This window comes from Phyllostomus hastatus, unplaced genomic scaffold, assembly GCF_019186645.2.
Source record: "Phyllostomus hastatus isolate PE091 unplaced genomic scaffold, TTU_PhHast_1.1 phas_contig_86, whole genome shotgun sequence".
Classification (NCBI taxonomy): Eukaryota; Metazoa; Chordata; class Mammalia; order Chiroptera; family Phyllostomidae; genus Phyllostomus; species Phyllostomus hastatus.
Window position 1 is genome coordinate 63,528,733 of NW_025333977.1, and position 17,842 is coordinate 63,546,574.

General features: G+C 33.4%; 1 protein-coding gene across 2 annotated transcripts in view; it reads left to right on the forward strand.

Moving 5' to 3' along the window:
* Nucleotides 1-17,842, forward strand: part of EPHA3 (EPH receptor A3) — a 338,848-nt gene that overhangs the window by 261,759 nt on the left and 59,247 nt on the right. Inside the window, exons 7-10 of one of the 2 annotated variants that reach the window (XM_045851756.1) lie at nucleotides 463-625; nucleotides 7,322-7,424; nucleotides 8,127-8,194; nucleotides 13,103-13,228. In XM_045851756.1, coding sequence (XP_045707712.1) covers nucleotides 463-625; nucleotides 7,322-7,424; nucleotides 8,127-8,194; nucleotides 13,103-13,228 — 460 coding nt within the window. The remainder of the gene's footprint in view (nucleotides 1-462; nucleotides 626-7,321; nucleotides 7,425-8,126; nucleotides 8,195-13,102; nucleotides 13,229-17,842) is intronic. The other variant, XM_045851757.1, reaches the window with a different exon arrangement.

Consider the following 17,842-nt stretch of genomic DNA (forward strand, 5'->3'; position numbering starts at 1 on the left):
GAGGAAGTTATTAATGTAGAGCTACATATAGAAGCTTGATCTTTTTAAATTTAATATTTTACAACTGATAAAATATTTCCTATCTGAGAAACAATAGGATATTCCTATTAGGTTTAGTCAAAAAGAGTATTTTCCTTTTTATAAATTTATTCTTTGATTAGGTTGAAAATTTCAGCCTTGTTTGAGAACAGATTTTTCCTAAAGGACTCACTAATTGGTAAGAATGAAAATTAAATTTCCTGTTTTATGTGCAGGGCACAAATTATTATATCCAAATTAGGAAACTCTGTAAATATTTTTAACTTAAAAATGCCGTCAGAGAGTGAAATAATTATCATGTCTCTTTTATCTGTTCTTTACTCTGTATTAAATTGTAAAACAATTGGTTTTGAGTGGTTCACCTTTTTATCATTTGATACATTATGAAGATTTGATTTTAACATGATTTTTCTTACCTCAAAGCAGGAGCAAGAGACCAGTTATACCATTCTAAGGGCAAGAGGCACAAATGTCACCATCAGTAGCCTCAAGCCTGACACTACATACGTATTCCAAATCCGAGCCCGAACAGCAGCTGGGTATGGGACCAACAGTCGCAAGTTCGAGTTTGAAACGAGTCCAGACTGTATGTACCATTTCAGTGGAGTGTGATGGGGGGAGGGGAAGTGTTGCAAAGGTGTCTGATGATTCATTCTCACTCTCCTAAATTTTAAATAAGTGCGATACATTGAAAGTATCATGGCTTGGATGATCTGCATAGCACTGGGTCTGGGCATTGCGTTTTTATAAATGTACATTTGTGTTTTTTTCTCTTTTACAAACCAAACATATTGTAATACCTGAAATGTTTCTAAGTTTTTATAAGTCATAAATTGCTTTCAGGAACATTAAGTAGTATAGTAACATACTTTCAGTACCTGTTAATCCAGATATTCCAGGTTCATTGAATAATTCAATTATGTACAAAAAAAAAAAACCTTTCTAATCCATGAGGATCTTATTTTGTTTTAATTTTTAACACAGTCAACTTTGTATTACTTGAAGATTAAGGGTTTTTTTTTTTAATCTGATGTATCATCTCATTCACATCCACAAGCAATTTGGATAGTCCCATCTGTGTGACTAAAGTTTGACTAAAGTTTGACTAAAATTGGTCTAAAATAGGCAAACATTACTCCAACAGTTTTCTTTTCTTTGAATGCATTTGCTTCATATTAGAAGAGCTCTCTGCTAAAATATAATTATTAAAAGGGTAAAATCATAGCCATGGTACTACTATAAAGTGAACACAAGTTAACATTCTACTTAACTTAGTGAGACTAATAAACATTTAAAATTGGTTCAAAGGAAAAATACATATGCAAACATATGTGTGTGTAAGGAATCAGGAATGCATAAATTTGATAATAGATCCCAAACTGGCTATCCTATATGAAAATAAATGAATGATTAGGATTATCTCATCTAGAGCACACACCAATTATATCTCTATTGAATTAATTGTTATTGTAGTAATTGTAATGGGAAAATCATACACATCCTTGTAAGTTCACTTCAACCTAAATCCACAGTTGTAAAATAGCCTAGAAAAAATAAAAAAAATTAACTTCCTTCAGAAACTGCTTATCCAGGGAGAATATAACAATTCCCAGCCCTTCACTTAAAAGAAGCCCAGTAATCTCTTTTGACTGTTCTAATTTGTCATTTTTCCCTGGGAACTATATTCTCTATTATATAATTATTTTGTTTATGACTTAAAATTACATTGTTATAGGCATGGTAATATTTTATGCCCAAATTTTATACCTAATAGAAACACTGAGGATTAACAACAACAAAAAAACTGTTTAAGTAATATGATAGGGTAAATATCTTATGTCACACTTTTGTCAGACAATTAGAAATTCTGCTTACAAAAACAATCTGTACATTCTGTGAAGCACTGAGATTCTAAAGGCCTTGGAAGTCATTGTCTGACAGCAGAAACCTAATGATTCTATTTGGAGAAGAACTGCCATTTTCAAATACACAAATCTGTACTTTTCACCCTCAGCCCATCTTCCTGTGATGGAATGAGTAGGGAAAACCTCTCTCCAAGGACACTTGAAGGAAAATGCTGTAAAATACCATAGAAGTCATGTGAATAATGTTTAAAACAAATTTAACATTTTAGGTAACATAGTAACAAAATATAATTGCAATTTAGCATTAATAATTAAATCTTTTCATAATGTTTATGCAGTACAAAGATAGTTTCTTGCTTTGAAATTATTGTAGATTCTTTTAATCATTTTTATTTTGTTATTAGATTTACCAAGAATAATCCCAAATCATAGAAATAGATAAAGCAAATGTTTATCATACCCTGTGGTATAAATTAGGCATACTGAAGGCAGTAAGGTCAGATCACCATTAGATAAAACTTTATCATGTTGATGCATTATTTTGGAATGTCAGCCTAATCTTGTATGTTCTTAATTAGCACCATCCCTATCTGATAAGTGCATTTGTAACAGCAACAACAAACTTCAAAATTCTGACACAGTTACAGGTTTACCACAGATATCGCTATGGTGGTGTTACACATGAGCTTCTAATGAGGCTTCAGTGTCTGAGACTTATGAAATATTCCACTTAAAATCTATAGATTCTTAGGATTTTTGCTAAATAACTTTTATATTTGTATTACTTACATTGACTGAGAGCAGATAAAAACAGGATAGAAAGAAAAATACAATCTTTTAAATATCTCCCTCTTCAGTTATAAAAAATAATTGAGTTGCACAGTTTAATTTAAAAATATATATACATTAATTTACTCTTATTGCTTCACCATAGAATCCTTCCAGATTTTAAATATAGATGAGAAAAAAAGTGCCCATTGTCTTAAGGGGAAAATAATAAAATCAATTCTCACCCCATTTTTAAAAATCAAAATGATATACAGTTGACTCTTAAACAGCTTGGGAATTAGAGGTGCAGACCACCTGTACCGTCAAAAATCCACAGATAATTTAAGTCGGCCCTCTGCACAGGCAGATTTCCAACCACAAATTGAAAATACATACTCATAAAACACTCTAAAGGTTTACGACTCTTATTTATTATATATTGACATTTAATAGATATAGAAAAATCCTGTGTTTAGATTGCTTTAACAGTTTGCTGTTTGCTCTGGTTTTTACTTTTTAAATTATATTAAAAATTCTCATTCATAACACAGGTAAATATTTCTTAGTCAAGTACAGTATATTGTTTACTTTTAATAGGAATTGAGATAATATTTTCTGAACTTGGTTTATAGTAAAGAAATGGAGGCACAGTGATTATATATATATATGTGTGTATATACATGTGTATATACATATATATATGTGTGTATATATATGTGTATATACACATATATATGTGTGTGTATAGATATACACATATGTGATTTAAAATGCCTTACTTTTTATATATCACTGCTTTGCATTTATTATCATGCCCCTTTAGCAGGTGAGGAAACAGAGGCATAGAGAGATTAAGTAAGCTTTCCAAAGTAACACGTCAAGTAGGTGATGGGTCTGATTCTAGAACCAATATATTTACATGACAATATAATATAACATTTTAATAAACATTTTATTTGATCCTGTTCTACAAGCTATTCAGATACTATTATTTTTTTAACATATGGCCTATGACACAGATGTATATGTCTTTTTCTGAGGTTGCACGGCTAATAAGTGGAATCAACAAACCTACAGTCTTCAGAGTGTGGACTACTGCTGATTCATTGCTGCTATTTTACATGCTAAGAAAAAAAGATGTTAAACTAAGACACAAAAAATCAGAATATATAAGAGTCAAGGGACTTTCCAATAGTAGAGGCAACATCCACCAAACATGTTTGGGAAAGCAGACAGTCCATCTGTCTTGAAAACCTCAGCGGGAAGAAACTGTATCCTCAGTAGGATTTTTATGTTGATTGAATTATTATTATTATTTTTATATAGTAGGTGGTGTGTGTGTGTTTTGTTTAAATAATAGTGCATAATTTGAACATCCAAGGAATCCAAGGAATCTGAAAAGTAAAAATATATGGAATAGAAGTGAGTTTTGGAATTGAAGAATTCTATAGATATTGTTAAAAAAGAAGATGAGTCCTAGGGGCAATTTAATTAGCACTTCTGAATGCTTCCTACCATTTTTCCATTGTTTTTACTAAGCTGGTATGCAGCAAATTTAATCTCTTGGACCCTAGTATTAGGGGATGTTAAAGCAACTTGACAAAGGTAGAATGGAATGTTATATAGATAATTTTGAATCCCAAAATTGTTATTCATATGTAATTTTGTAGAACATAGCATACTTTTTCCAGTTTTCTACTGAAAAAATGAAATACTAAAAGCAAATAACATTTATTAAATGCTTAGTATGTGCTTCACACTGTTCTACATGATTTACTTTATTAACTCATTTATTTAATCCTCACAGCATCACATTATGTCACACAGCAAATAAGTACAAAATTCCAGGCATCTGGTTTGGGAGAGTAAGCTCCTAACTAGCCTATTTTAGGGAGAGAAAATGGGCACTATGCTACTTGAGACAGGGGGAGCAGTTTAATTGATGGACAACATATTTAAATTGAATTTCTAAGATGTAATAGATACCAATTTTTAACAGTATGCCACATAAGGTTATTAAGCAATTCTGTAACATACATTTAATCAAGATTAGTCATTCAAATATTTGTTCATTTCAGTAACAAACAATGATTTGATTTTTGTATGTGCATTACATAGTCTCTGGGATTCATGGATATGTAGAGCTAGCAGAAATTGTAGAGAAGTTCTAGTTTAATCCTGTCTTTGACCAAAAAAAGAAATGGAGACTTCTTTCTTCTCTCATGTTTCCCCTCCCAGTTATACTGACCTTTATTTTAAAAACTGGCTAAAATTTACTAGCGAATTCAGAACTTGCTGTTCTTTATAAGTTATGACAACGTACAAAATGAGAAGCATGAGAGAAATATTATTATATGTTTATGGAGCATTATTGAATCCCTAGCTTATTTTACAAACTATACACAGATCTATGGTTAATGGATGTATAGTTCAAATCTTTAGGAAGCAGATATTAAGAGAATTATGAGAGCTTTCTATGGGGAAATATGAATAATGAGTAAAAGAGGTGAACAGAAGTGGGCAACCAGCGCATCAAACTGAGATGTAAGTCAGCTACCTTTGTAGAGAGATGGGAGAGGGAAGGGTGGAGGAGGACATGCCCCAGTCATCAATGCAGTTCTGAGGGTGTCACCAACCCAGTGGGGAACTCCAGAGTGAAGATTAGACCAAGAAGTGTCCTGCATTGGGCAGGCAGGGACTGGCTCCAGTCCCCTTGCCATGTCTAGGCACTGAGGAGAGCATGGCCTGAGTGTGAGGCTACAGGTACATCCTAAAAGTGCAGCAGCTGGAGGCTGTCTGCCTACTGAGGCTGGGCAGCTCGGTGATCCAAGCAGGCACTCACGTAACTGCCACAATGGTATAAACAAAAGCTCGCTGGTAGGAAAGAATAAAGTGCAGCAACAGTTTATATAATGAGTGTGCATGCCATCCTGCAGACTCAGAGCTCTTTTTTCAAATGCTTGGAAGATGTCTAAGAAGCTATCTGCCATTTTTCTTTATTTGCATCATTTACCTAGTCCTAAAACTGCATTATTTTAGAGATAACAGTCCAAGCATACATTTTGATTAGGGTGAGAATGTGATTTTGGCTTGCTACTGGAGAGGCAATGGTATTCAAATAACCAAACTTACTCTTCTAAGCTCTTCATTTATACATCATTCATTCATTTGCTTAATCAATATTTACCACAACAGAAATGTAGGTTCAAGTCTGAGCAAAGGAACGATTGTTCTAGGAACTGTGTGTATTTTAGAAAGTCTAAACATTAGAATATTAACAGAGTGTATTAGCACATGAACCTGGGGATTTTGACAGGGGACAGATTTCGAGGAGCTTTATATTTTCTGCCACAGCATTTACATTTTATCCTGAAAGTGGAGAGCCCTGCAAAAAATTTACGTATGAGAATGACAAGATCAAGTTGGTGGTTTAGAAGGAGTGCTCTGGTTGCCAGGTAAAGGAAAAGGCATGCACGTAGACTCTAATTAGGAACTTCTAATCATAATCTAGAAGAGAAAGATATAAATGAAGATATTTTCAACAGGTTTAGTGACAAATCAGGTGTGGAATGATAAGGAGAGGGAGCAGACAAGGTGGCATTATATTCGTGGGCTACATCTTTGCAGCTGGAATGCTGTGGCCTGTAATCACCTGCATCAGCATCATGGAGCTCATAAGAAATGCAGCCTCAGTCCCCACTCCAGACCCACTGAATTAGAAACTGCTTTTCCCCTAAGATACACAAGTGGTTTGTAGGAACATCAAAGCTGGAGAAGCATTTGTCTAGGTCAAGGTTCATGAAACTTCCTAGAAAGGGCTAAGACAGTACATATTTTAGGCTTTGTATGTATAGTCTCTGTTGCTCCTATATTGGCCATTTATTATAGCATAAAAGCAGCCATACACAATACACAAATGAATGGATGTGTTCCAAAATGCTCTTATTTATGGACACCAACATTTAAATGTTATATAATTTGCACATCACAAAAGCTTCTTGTTTTGGCTTTTTACAACCTTTAAGAAACGTAAAGCCATTCTAAACTCCTGAGCTGTATCAAAACCAATATCACGGGCCATATTTTGCTCCCAGGCCATTTTTGCCAACACTTTGTGAGTGAATGAGCAGTGGGCCATTTACAAATGCAGGGAATACAGGGAGAGGAACAAGTCACTGGCAATATATTATGAGGCTTATAGGGAGGGGTTATACCACCTTTTAATTAAATAAATATAGATATTGAAGAGCAAACCAGCTTAATTAGGAAGCTTTCATCATTTCATTATGGAAAAGCTTACCTGTTCTTCATGTCCCTGGCTAACGTCTTTACCCACTGTATTTTTTCGCTGTTGAGGATAGACAAAGCCAGTTCCACACACTTCATCCAGCTGGCATTCAAGTAGTATTTGATTGATGTCATTGAAACAGGTTATTCAATCTGGTTAATTAGTAATTTCACACAAAATTATAGGGAATGTCATTTTTTATGCTCACTGAAGAATTACTTTTACTTCTATATTAGACAGTAGCCATATTTCAGGTAAAAGCAGAATAAATGTGACTTAATTTATCAGATTTTCCATGTGGATGTTAGTTATGATGTGTTAATGCCTGGTCCTTTCATTTTTTTCCTCTTCAATCTCACAGCTTTCTCCATCTCCGGTGAAAACAGCCAAGTGGTAATGATTGCCATTTCAGCGGCTGTGGCAATTATCCTCCTCACAGTCCTCACCTATGTTTTGATTGGAAGGTGCGTTCACAGTCTGTTTTATGGCTTACTTTCATTATTGCTTTGCTTCCCCTCACCAATTGCTGTTAAAAATCTGAAGAGTGTGGTCAATAATGTACTTTAACCCATAGGAATGTCCCCATTTGTATTGTAGATCTTTGTCCTCCCTTTCTTTTGTTTCTTCATCTTTAGTTTTGATTTTATTTTCCCATTAAATTTCAGCCCCATTCTCCAATACACATCTCTTCTCTCTTTTGACCTCATTCCTACTTTTTACCTTTTTCCCCCAATTATCCCTTCACTCTTCAAATACACCCCAGATTTCCCTGATGCTTTCTCACCCAGAACACTGGTAACACAGCACAGCACTAATCACTAACAATGGAGACTTTACCCTTCATTCATTCTAACGGCAGTTGTTAAAAAAATACTATAAACACTTTCTAAAGCCATTATAAAAACTCAACTGAAGGGGTCTGCACAGTGGGAAAGCAACTCTACGTGTCTTCTCATTAGGCAGCTTTCCAGGGTCCCCAGAGAAAGGGGCTTTCTATAGAGGACTGAGAAAATATGAAGTCATTAAATTTTCACTAAAGCATTTAATTGTTTGAGGAACATGCTTTATTTTATTTATTTTACTTTTTTGCTTTGCAAATTCTGAACATAGATAGTTGTTTTAAGTATATTTTCTTTCTGTGTTCTCTTTCCTTAATTTACCTCTAGGTTCTGTGGCTATAACAAGTCAAAACATGGGGCAGATGAAAAAAGACTTCATTTTGGGAATGGACATTGTAAGTTTCTTAAGTGTTTTGGTGTATGGGTTTTACCATTTCGGTTATAGCAGTTGTTTACAATTGGGTAATAACCCCCTGACCAAGAGAATTCAAAAGCAGTTTTAAGGAAAAAATGCCAAATTATTTTAAACAGAGAAAGAAATTCATGACTCTGCATTAAGTAATTTTGCATGCCACATTTAAGCAGACTTAAGCTAAAGTTAAGGGTAACCTGTGGTTTATATTCAAATAATGCACGCAATGCAGAGTGGGTACTATAGTCAGCTTGCATAGCTAAAAAGGCAAAGCATATTTTCAATTTCCTTGTTACTAGTCCTTTACTAAATAAATAGGAGCCGTTTCCCTTTCCCAAGTGACAGGTAAATATAAACAACCTCTGTTTATGTAAAATGCCTTACTTACTCCATTTCGTCAACCAACCAGGAGAGCGACTTTAGAATAAACTGTTTATTTTGGAGTTACATGATATCTAATTGGTAGGAAAGCAAGCACTTTTCCCTCATATGTTAATACCAAGCAATTTAATCTCTTTTAAAATATTTTCTAAAAGAAATACTGTTTTAGGAAATAAAGTGTTTATGTCTAATAAAAACATTCATTGTATTTTCTTCTGGTGAAACGAATCATCCCAGTTGCTTTGCTTTTCCAGACTATGGCTCAGTTGAATGTGGCAATTACTAACCAGTGGCATTAAAGGTAATAGCATGTTCTCATAGAAATTAGTATGGAGACGGTACTCATGCTATGTGCCTCAAATAACCTCAATATAACTAGTGTAGTCTTGTAAACATTACTTTCTCTGGCATTCACTAGTGCCCTCTAAAATTATTTTCAGCTCGACATGTTACTTGTTTATAGTCTTGGTTTTGCATCTAAAAATTATAGCTTTAGCTGTAACTCAAGTAAAAACTTGATTACCTGTTGCTAACATGCAGGAGGAATACAGTAGCTTGAAAAAAATGTTTTCCAAAAATGTGAATTGTGGTGATATCGACACAATGCCAGAGTTTAGACAGAGTATTGTCTGTTTTGTCCACCTCATTGCTGTCATTATAGAATGATTCACAAAAAAAGCCAAAATACTATATACTATGAACCTTCTTAATATCAATATTTTATCATTTCAGATTAGTTAAATTACAAACTCAAAAGCCTTCAAATTATACATAAACAAATTACAGGATGGTTGTCTGGCTTTTTTTTTTCTCCTTTCTTTCTTTTTTTATGGTCCCACAAAACACTGAAAATTGCCATGCATTCCTTTGGATTAAATTGCTTTTAATTTGAGTTGGACAATCAATGTAAATATTGTTTTTAGAGCAAGACCATACTGAACTGTTTTTTTATATGGGGATTATAAATCTCATGAATTTGGATCATTGATAAATTCCTGTGTGCCAATTGTAAGTAGTTTCTTTACATTCAGATCTCTTTTATCTGTTGGTTTTTACGGTAAAGTTGGTTGAAACTTCAATATTCTTCAAATGTGCAATATCCTGATGATAGACAAACAAAAAAGAAATTATTTTATCCTAGCTCCAAAGGCATAAAGTAACTTACATGCATGTCATAAACTTTCTGTGTCTTAATGCTACAGCTGGTTTATTTCAGACCGTTTATTTGGTATTACTTTAAAAAGCTCTAGCTATGAACTATTCCCTCTAGCCTTGTTACAAATCCCATAATATAGCTTCAAAAGGAAAGAAATGTGTTTCACCTTCTAAGATCCTGTCCCATTGCCCTCCCTGGCTGGGCCTTCTTACTTTTTGCAATCCTGAGGGCAACTCATGCTGGTAAAATGGAAATGTAAATTATTGTGTTTGCACAGAACGAGCTGTAAAGTAGTGCAGCTTAACACATGTGCATGTGTTTATTATCTGGTTTTCTTGACACAGCGCAGTCACTCTGTGTGTTGCCCTTAATTATTAGTGCAAGGGGATTATGTGCCTTGCATCCTGACTCACCTGATTTCTGGAATCTCTGGGGTCAGCAGTTAAAAATCAACAGCCAAAGCTCCCACAGTGAACAAGCCACTTTACTTGGGGATGTGTGTGCATTTACGCTTGTACTGCTTCCCCAAATGCCATGTGGATACAAAAGCTACTTTTTTAGTTTAATTAATCATGATAAATTTGATTGATTTTATTTGAGGATGATTACTTAATTTTCAGATTATTTAGTAATACATCTCTCCCTAGGGCTGGCAGGTTTTGAAGGGTAACTCAAAAGCACAATTTCAAGGTTTTTTAAAGCCAATACTTATTTAAAATAGTTGATACATTGCTTCTGATAACTCATTTTATAATCTTCTCTGTAAATTCTGATGTCAGTAAATCTTTCACAAGGTGATTTCCATAAGTTCAGACAGGAAAGGCATTTGTAATTGTTTACCAGAAAAAAAAGGATTATTTAAAACTTATTCTTAAAGTATTTTGTTCTTGAAAAAGAATACTAATTTTTCTTCTTTTACTACCATTTCTTTACCTTACTATTACTGGGGAAAAAAAGCAAAAACTGGTTAAACAAAAATCATAGCCTCCATTTTATGTGAGTCTTCATTAAAATGTAACTAAATTGTCTTAATGACAACAAAAATAATCTGACACAGCTTTTTTTCCTAACGTCTTTTAGAACGTGTATAGTTACTTTTCTTGTTTTTCTTACTCCAAAACTTTTCTTTGTATGATAGTTTGAAAGTATGTTATATTTCCTTAATCTGTTTGCCTCTTTTAAGAGTAAACTGTTTTAGTACTGACTTTGCTAGGAGTTTTGGTGTAGTAATAAATTATAGTAAACCACTGTACTAAAGAGTGACTCAGCCCTATTTTTATGAGGCAATAATGTTTATAATAATGGCAAAAACATGTAAACTGATCTGTGAGCTCAAAAACTTGGCATTTCTGACCCCAAATTCTGTGTCCAGGAAACCTCAATGATATTAATAATTGTAAATAAACCTTCTTACATAAAAATACTAATGATGACATTTGGGGACACTCATATTAGGCCCATTAGTAGCAAAGTTTCAAGAACTTTCTTTTCTATGGTGTCTAGCTAATTATTTTTGCTGAGCTAGTCCAAATAGAAAAACTTCAGAAGTTATTGCACACATAGTTTGCCCAAAGCAATGGCAAAGGAGTTGCCGTTTCCCCATTTTGGTGGGTATTGACTCCCCAAGCTGTCAGTGTCCTCACAAACTATCCACACTTTGCCTCAGGACAAAGAGTTGCACCCCTTTTACAATGTCAGTGTCAACACCAGGAGGAAGTAAAAGCAGCATTGGTAGCCATTCTTTTCCTATGTCGTATTCACTCCTGTGTCCTCCATTCACTCCCTCACACTTCCAGGTCATTCTGCTGTCTCACAGTCATCTGAAGAAGTAGTGAGGGAAATAGTGTTTCAGTAGCATAAATTATTATGCGGTATAACCATAGCATTCACAAAGTTGTACTGTAGAACCACATGCTGATCATGTGTAGCCAAACTCTGAAATCCTGGATTCACTTGCCTAATGTACACTGTGCTGAAGTCTCTCAGAACAACTGCTGTCATCACAGTTTCTACACCTCCATCATGCAAACCACCACACTGACGCAAAGGAGTCTTCAGTTGTCGTAGAACATCGGGCTGCAAGTTGGCCAAAAGCTTCTTTCATCACAAAGTGATATGAGAAAAGATAAAGTTTTACTTTATTTGTTACTTTAGGATAAAATTATGATTTAATATTCTAGTGTGATTAATAAACATATATCATCATTAATCAACCAAGTCCCTTGCTAAAACAATGTCACCAATATTTTTTCTAACTAATGTTACCAAAATTAAAAAGAAAACCAATGATATCAGTGCATATACTATGGGAGTTAAATTACAATTCCCTTAATGTTAAAGCATGTTTATGTACTTTAATGGATCTTAAGCTCACTTTTAAAAAATTTAGCTTTCTTTCAAAGAAAGGTTATTGAACATTCCAAATTGCTTCTGATGTGAGCTGTTTGTCCAAATGATATGAACCTTATTGATATTAAACAAAATCCAAAATGATCTCCTATCTTTTGTCTTTGCTCTTTTGGTTACAGAATACCATGAAAAATCTCCATGTTTAAAATAATTAAATAAATAATTATAAAGATTTATGTTCAATAAGCTATAAATATAATTTATATTTTGGATTTAGCTCCGTAGCATCATTATTAAATCTATAGAGAATACTTACCTTTAACTATGCTGAAAAGCTACATGGCAAGACTTCAGTTAATTGATGCTATATTACTATATACATGTAATGCCCATGTTATATATACAAAACTTCATGTCTTAAAGTTGACCTATTATTGCCATGCAGGATTTTGACTGTGAGTATATTTTGAAAAAAGCAGAATAGTGTCAGACAGAAGACATACCAGTTATATCCTTCAATTAATTTATCTGTAATTGCAGCAATTATTGCATCTTATAGAAGTATTTCACAAACTTCCAGTTATTGTCAGATGTGGTATTGTAATTGATACTTGGTTACTCTTTGTAGAATGATAAAGGTGCAATAGGGTGATAAAGTTCACTCACTAGTGCTATGAGTAAGCATTACGGGACCTACAACAATTCTAACCCACCTTCTTCTCTGTAAGATCCCCCTCTTTGAATGTCCATTTTCCTTCTACTGGTTTTGTAGAGAAAGATCATTATGGTTACTTTTTATGTTTCACTATGGGAAGCTTCTTTAATTAAGTTGGTCAACACTTAGTCCAACCTCTGCCGATATCTATGATATCTCAGAATAAATGAAAGATTGGTGTACTTCATAGTAATGAGGGTTATTTTTAACCAATAATGTTATAAAATTTGTTCAACAAAGGTTTTACAAATTCAGCTACAGTAATGTTTCTTTATCCTTCCCTTAAACAGTAAAACTCCCAGGTCTCAGAACTTACGTTGACCCACACACGTACGAAGACCCTGCCCAAGCAGTTCATGAGTTTGCTAAGGAATTGGATGCCACCAACATAGCCATTGACAAAGTCGTTGGAGCAGGTAACCACCACAGTAACTCTCACTGCCAGCCTAGTGCACTATTCACGAGTTTACAACTATGAGTGACAATCCTCCCTGGGATTTCTCCGGTTCTCAGGCCTATATATACAGTATAGGGGAAAGTAGGTTTACAGCTGCGAGCATAAGAAACACAGAATTTATGTTTGTATTATTATTTATAAATCATTATATTATTTTCCATACAAATAACTGTAAACCTACTTTTGCCCCACCTTTTATATTTTTATGAAAAAGGATATTATCTGATTTTATGATCAAAGGCAAGCAACAAATGAATGGAGTATTTAATGGAACTTAATGATTTCAAAGGTGCCAGATCTTCAGACACACAGTCAAGGGCCAGCTTTTCATTTACTAAATTTCAGAGGTGGCAGCAGCAGCTGGGGCTTCCTGTGGGCTTCCCATGGCTATGCTGATCAAGTGTCACAAAGACCATTTTGTTAAAGAGGGATAACAAGATAAAAGTGTGTTTTACCTTAAGTAAACCCACTAAGTGACTTTTTGGATTTGTGGAATAAAGGTAATTTTAGAATCCTCCTCAGAATTTAAAATCTGGACAGTACAAAATAAAATCATGAATGAAACATTTTAAAAACACAGGTTTCATGGCAACTACTTTCAGTGGGTAGTTTAAATAATGTGAAGTGCTCCATTTTAATGCTTACCTATAACTTTATACAGTATTAATTTATTTGTGTTGAAACTTGTTTCCATATAGACATCTCTTTGATTTATTCATAAAAGTGCTGTACCATAAATTCATAAATAAATATCCATGGAGTGATTATTTACAGCTGTTGCTTATTTTCAATGATAATTATAGAAATGTATAAAATAACAGTATTTTACACACTTAGGTATAAAATGTAAACATCCATAGTACATGCAGTGTTCATTTTAATCAAACTAATACTGAAAAGTAAAAATAAACAATACTGTACAATAATGGTTTTACATCATCTCATTCTTTAATATCACTCCAAAACCAGGCACAAACTAGTTATGTGTATGTAGAAAATAGAGTGAAAGATTGAAAAATTAGTTCATTGAATTTATGTATAACATACCAGAACACATTTTCTGTAACTACTATATTTATAACCAAAACTTCTTTATATAAATGTGCATATAATTTCCTCTGAATCTTTTTCTATGCACTGAAGCAGTATTTAGAACTCAAGCAGTATTTACTGTTTAAGAAGGATATCCTGAGTCATTTATATTATCTAAATAGAATAATAATTTACCGAATTTTCTCCTCCAAAAGGAGACAACTTGGGATGGTCAACATACAATATAACATACAGATAACATATTACAGAATTAAAAAATTATCTAATTTTCTCATTGTCATATCATCTTAAAGGTCACATGTGTAGGCAATATTAAAATATTCAGCTAGTGATTCAAAAAAGCAAACTAGTTACTTTTTTTTCACACTCTAAGACTTAAGAATAAATGCATTTACCATATACCTATGTTTATTCAATTAAAAGAGTTATATATTGATTACTCCCTTCCATTGGTTCAGTGATGCTTGTGAGCTGCTCCATTGTGCAGAGGGTTTTGGTCATTTTTTAAATGTTGCCCTCAAGACTGTTCCCCATTGTGGAAGCTGTAAAAGCATATACCACACAAGAACTCTCAGTACTCAGATGGAGAGGAGGAAACACCCATTTGTGTTCAGCCAGTGTTCAAAAAGCCAGACAGACACATTGGGATGTTGAAATTTTGAGACTGTCCTCTTAAGTAAAAGGTTAGATATGCAGATGTTATTCACATAGCCAGACGTCTATTACACAGTGGTGTGAAACAAAGCACACTCATTAGAAATGGTATCTGATCAATAAGATAAAGGGAAAGCCTATCTATACAAAACTCACTTAATCCCTTATGAAATACTAGGACAGATCCTGTTTTTTTCCTTTTTCTAGAAAATTAGATGTATGTATATTTTCAGGGTTTTACAGACAGTGTTCTCATTTGACGCATTAAAGACAACAAAACAGTGCCTGTTGTCTTTTACAGGCGTAAAAGGCGTATCAAGGTGTTACAAGGTGTATCTTTAACGTCAGTTATGTTTTTCCTAGAAGATTTCAGTATAATATACACACTCAATTCTAGTCTGTCTTGATTAGCCTTTAAAGGTATGTCAATATCAAAATAAACTATAAAATCAAGATTTTTAAAACATTTTGTTGTAAACTTTTAAATATCTATAAAAATTGATGAAACTGTGCAAGAATCTGATTAGCAACTATCATCTACTGTTAAAAGGCAGAATATCTTGGTCATGATAGAAATTTTACAGTCAGTTAAATATACAGAAAGACTTTATATGGGCTAATTCTCTAATTTTCAGTCAAGGATTGTATACAAAAAAGTGAGTATAACAAATTTTTAATTTTGTTCCCTACTCTAACCATTATTTCAAAAATTAAATACTGAAATGTTCTGAAGGTAGAAAATATTTACGTAACTCCTGGTCTTTGCTAGGCATTGACATATATTTGGTTTTATTATCTTTTAGATAAGGATTGTTATCTTCATTTCACCAGATGAGGAAACAAAATCTAAAAATTTGAATGGCCCATGGTCACATAGTTATAAATTAGGAAACCAAAATTAGAATCTTGTACTTGCCAACTTCAAAGTCCATGCTATACATTGATGATCATGATGTAAACTTTTTCTAAACTTTTGTGAGGATCAATTCGATAATTCATGTATAGTGCTTTGCTGATATACCAACTTCTTCTTTACATATTTTTATTATGATTCTTTTATTTAAAACAGTAAAAGGAGAATGGGCTTTGAGATTAGTACAGAGAGTCATTCTAATTAAATCCTTTTTTTCTCTAAAAAATTTTACTTTGAGCAATTTTATACTGTGCATTTTAAATCAGAGTACAGCATTCTAATTCTCATAAACCACACTTTATTTCAAAAGACAATTTACTGCACTTATTGAATCAAAAATAAAGCAGTATTTTTCCAAATGATCTACCATTAACTGTGCTTTCACATAGAAATAACAGAATCTAAATTTTCTTTCTTATAGGGGCAAAGTAGCTGAATGAGACCCTGTAAAACTTGGCTAAACTGGAAGATCAGGCATTACATTCACCCAGTTTTTTAAACTTTTAATAGTTCTTTTAAGTTTTTATGAAGAGAATTAAAGTAATGCTTAGCATTTCTTTGTCTTATATAATATATTGGTGACCATTTTCTTGTATCATGTAATAATCACATTTCTAAATTTTATAGTTTTAAAAAATTAGCATCATTGAAATACCACTTTCTGGACTTTGAAGATAGAAATATGTGTACATATGTGGAACTATCCCAGTGAGAACAGAGAAGGAACTGTAATCAGCCCACTTGAATTCAAATTCTTCTCTTTGATTGCCCTAGTGACGACCTTTTACAAAATGTTCTCCTTTAAAATACATGTCCAATAAAATATGAGATTAACCTTGCTATCACCGTCCTCATCACAACCTTCTCTTCTAATATTAAAATAGTATTTGACATTTTGAAAGCACTTTTATATTTATTCTTCAATTTGATCTAACTCTTGAGAGGTAAAGCAATAACTTATTCTTCTTAGAATGGGTTTGAACTGAAAGAGGAAAATAGTAATTAACATTCAGCATTTACTATGTGTCTGCATGCACTTTTCTAAATGCTTTACCTACATTAATTCCTTTAACTGAACAAAATCCTTGTTAAAGACACAGTTCGTGTTCCTATATAATAGATAAGGAACCAAAAGCACAGAGAGATTAAGGCACTCACTCAAAATCACACAGCTAAGTGACAGAGGCAGAATTAGACTCTAGGTGATTTGGTTCCAGAATCCATGCTCTACCCTGTACTGTCTGTCCTATAAGCTGACAAGTGACTTGTCAGTTAGAATAAAGGGTGATGGCATCCCAATTTAAAACATGACTAATTATGACACATTGACTCATGATAATGGCAGAACTTTCAGAAAATGAAAATTCATTATGGATGCCTCCTTATAGTTTGCCTAAAAGTAATGTTTATGGAGTAAACTGGAGTTCTGGGAAGGTTCTTATAGCCTTGTATAAGAATAGAAATTCTTACTCTTCCTTACAAATTCTAATAATGATTTACTTAGCATCATAATTTCTTCTCCTAATACATACCTATAATGATATATTCTCCATTGGATTTAAAAAGACTAATGAGTGGTCTCAGGTTCTGCCCCTGATTCTCCCTATCACACTATGGAACACTCTAGCTACAGAATTTGCTATTTTCTCTATATTTCTCCAAAGGGAAGAAATTAGATTTGCCTTGTTTACCATTACATATATGTTTCTCATAGTGTCTATCATACTGGTGCCAATTGATGAGTATTTATTAAGTAATGTATGAATAACTGCTTTTGGAGCTTAACTCAATTTCAAAAGTTGTAGCATAAGTCATTGTTTTGAAAATGGGGGTGAGACTGGATTCCTAAGTAAGGGTTATATCTGGGGAAGTTTAGAGCTCCCTGGAGAGAAAAGTCATTTTTAGTGATGAGCTAGTAAATAAATAGGGCAACTTGCTGCTTTTGTGGGACAA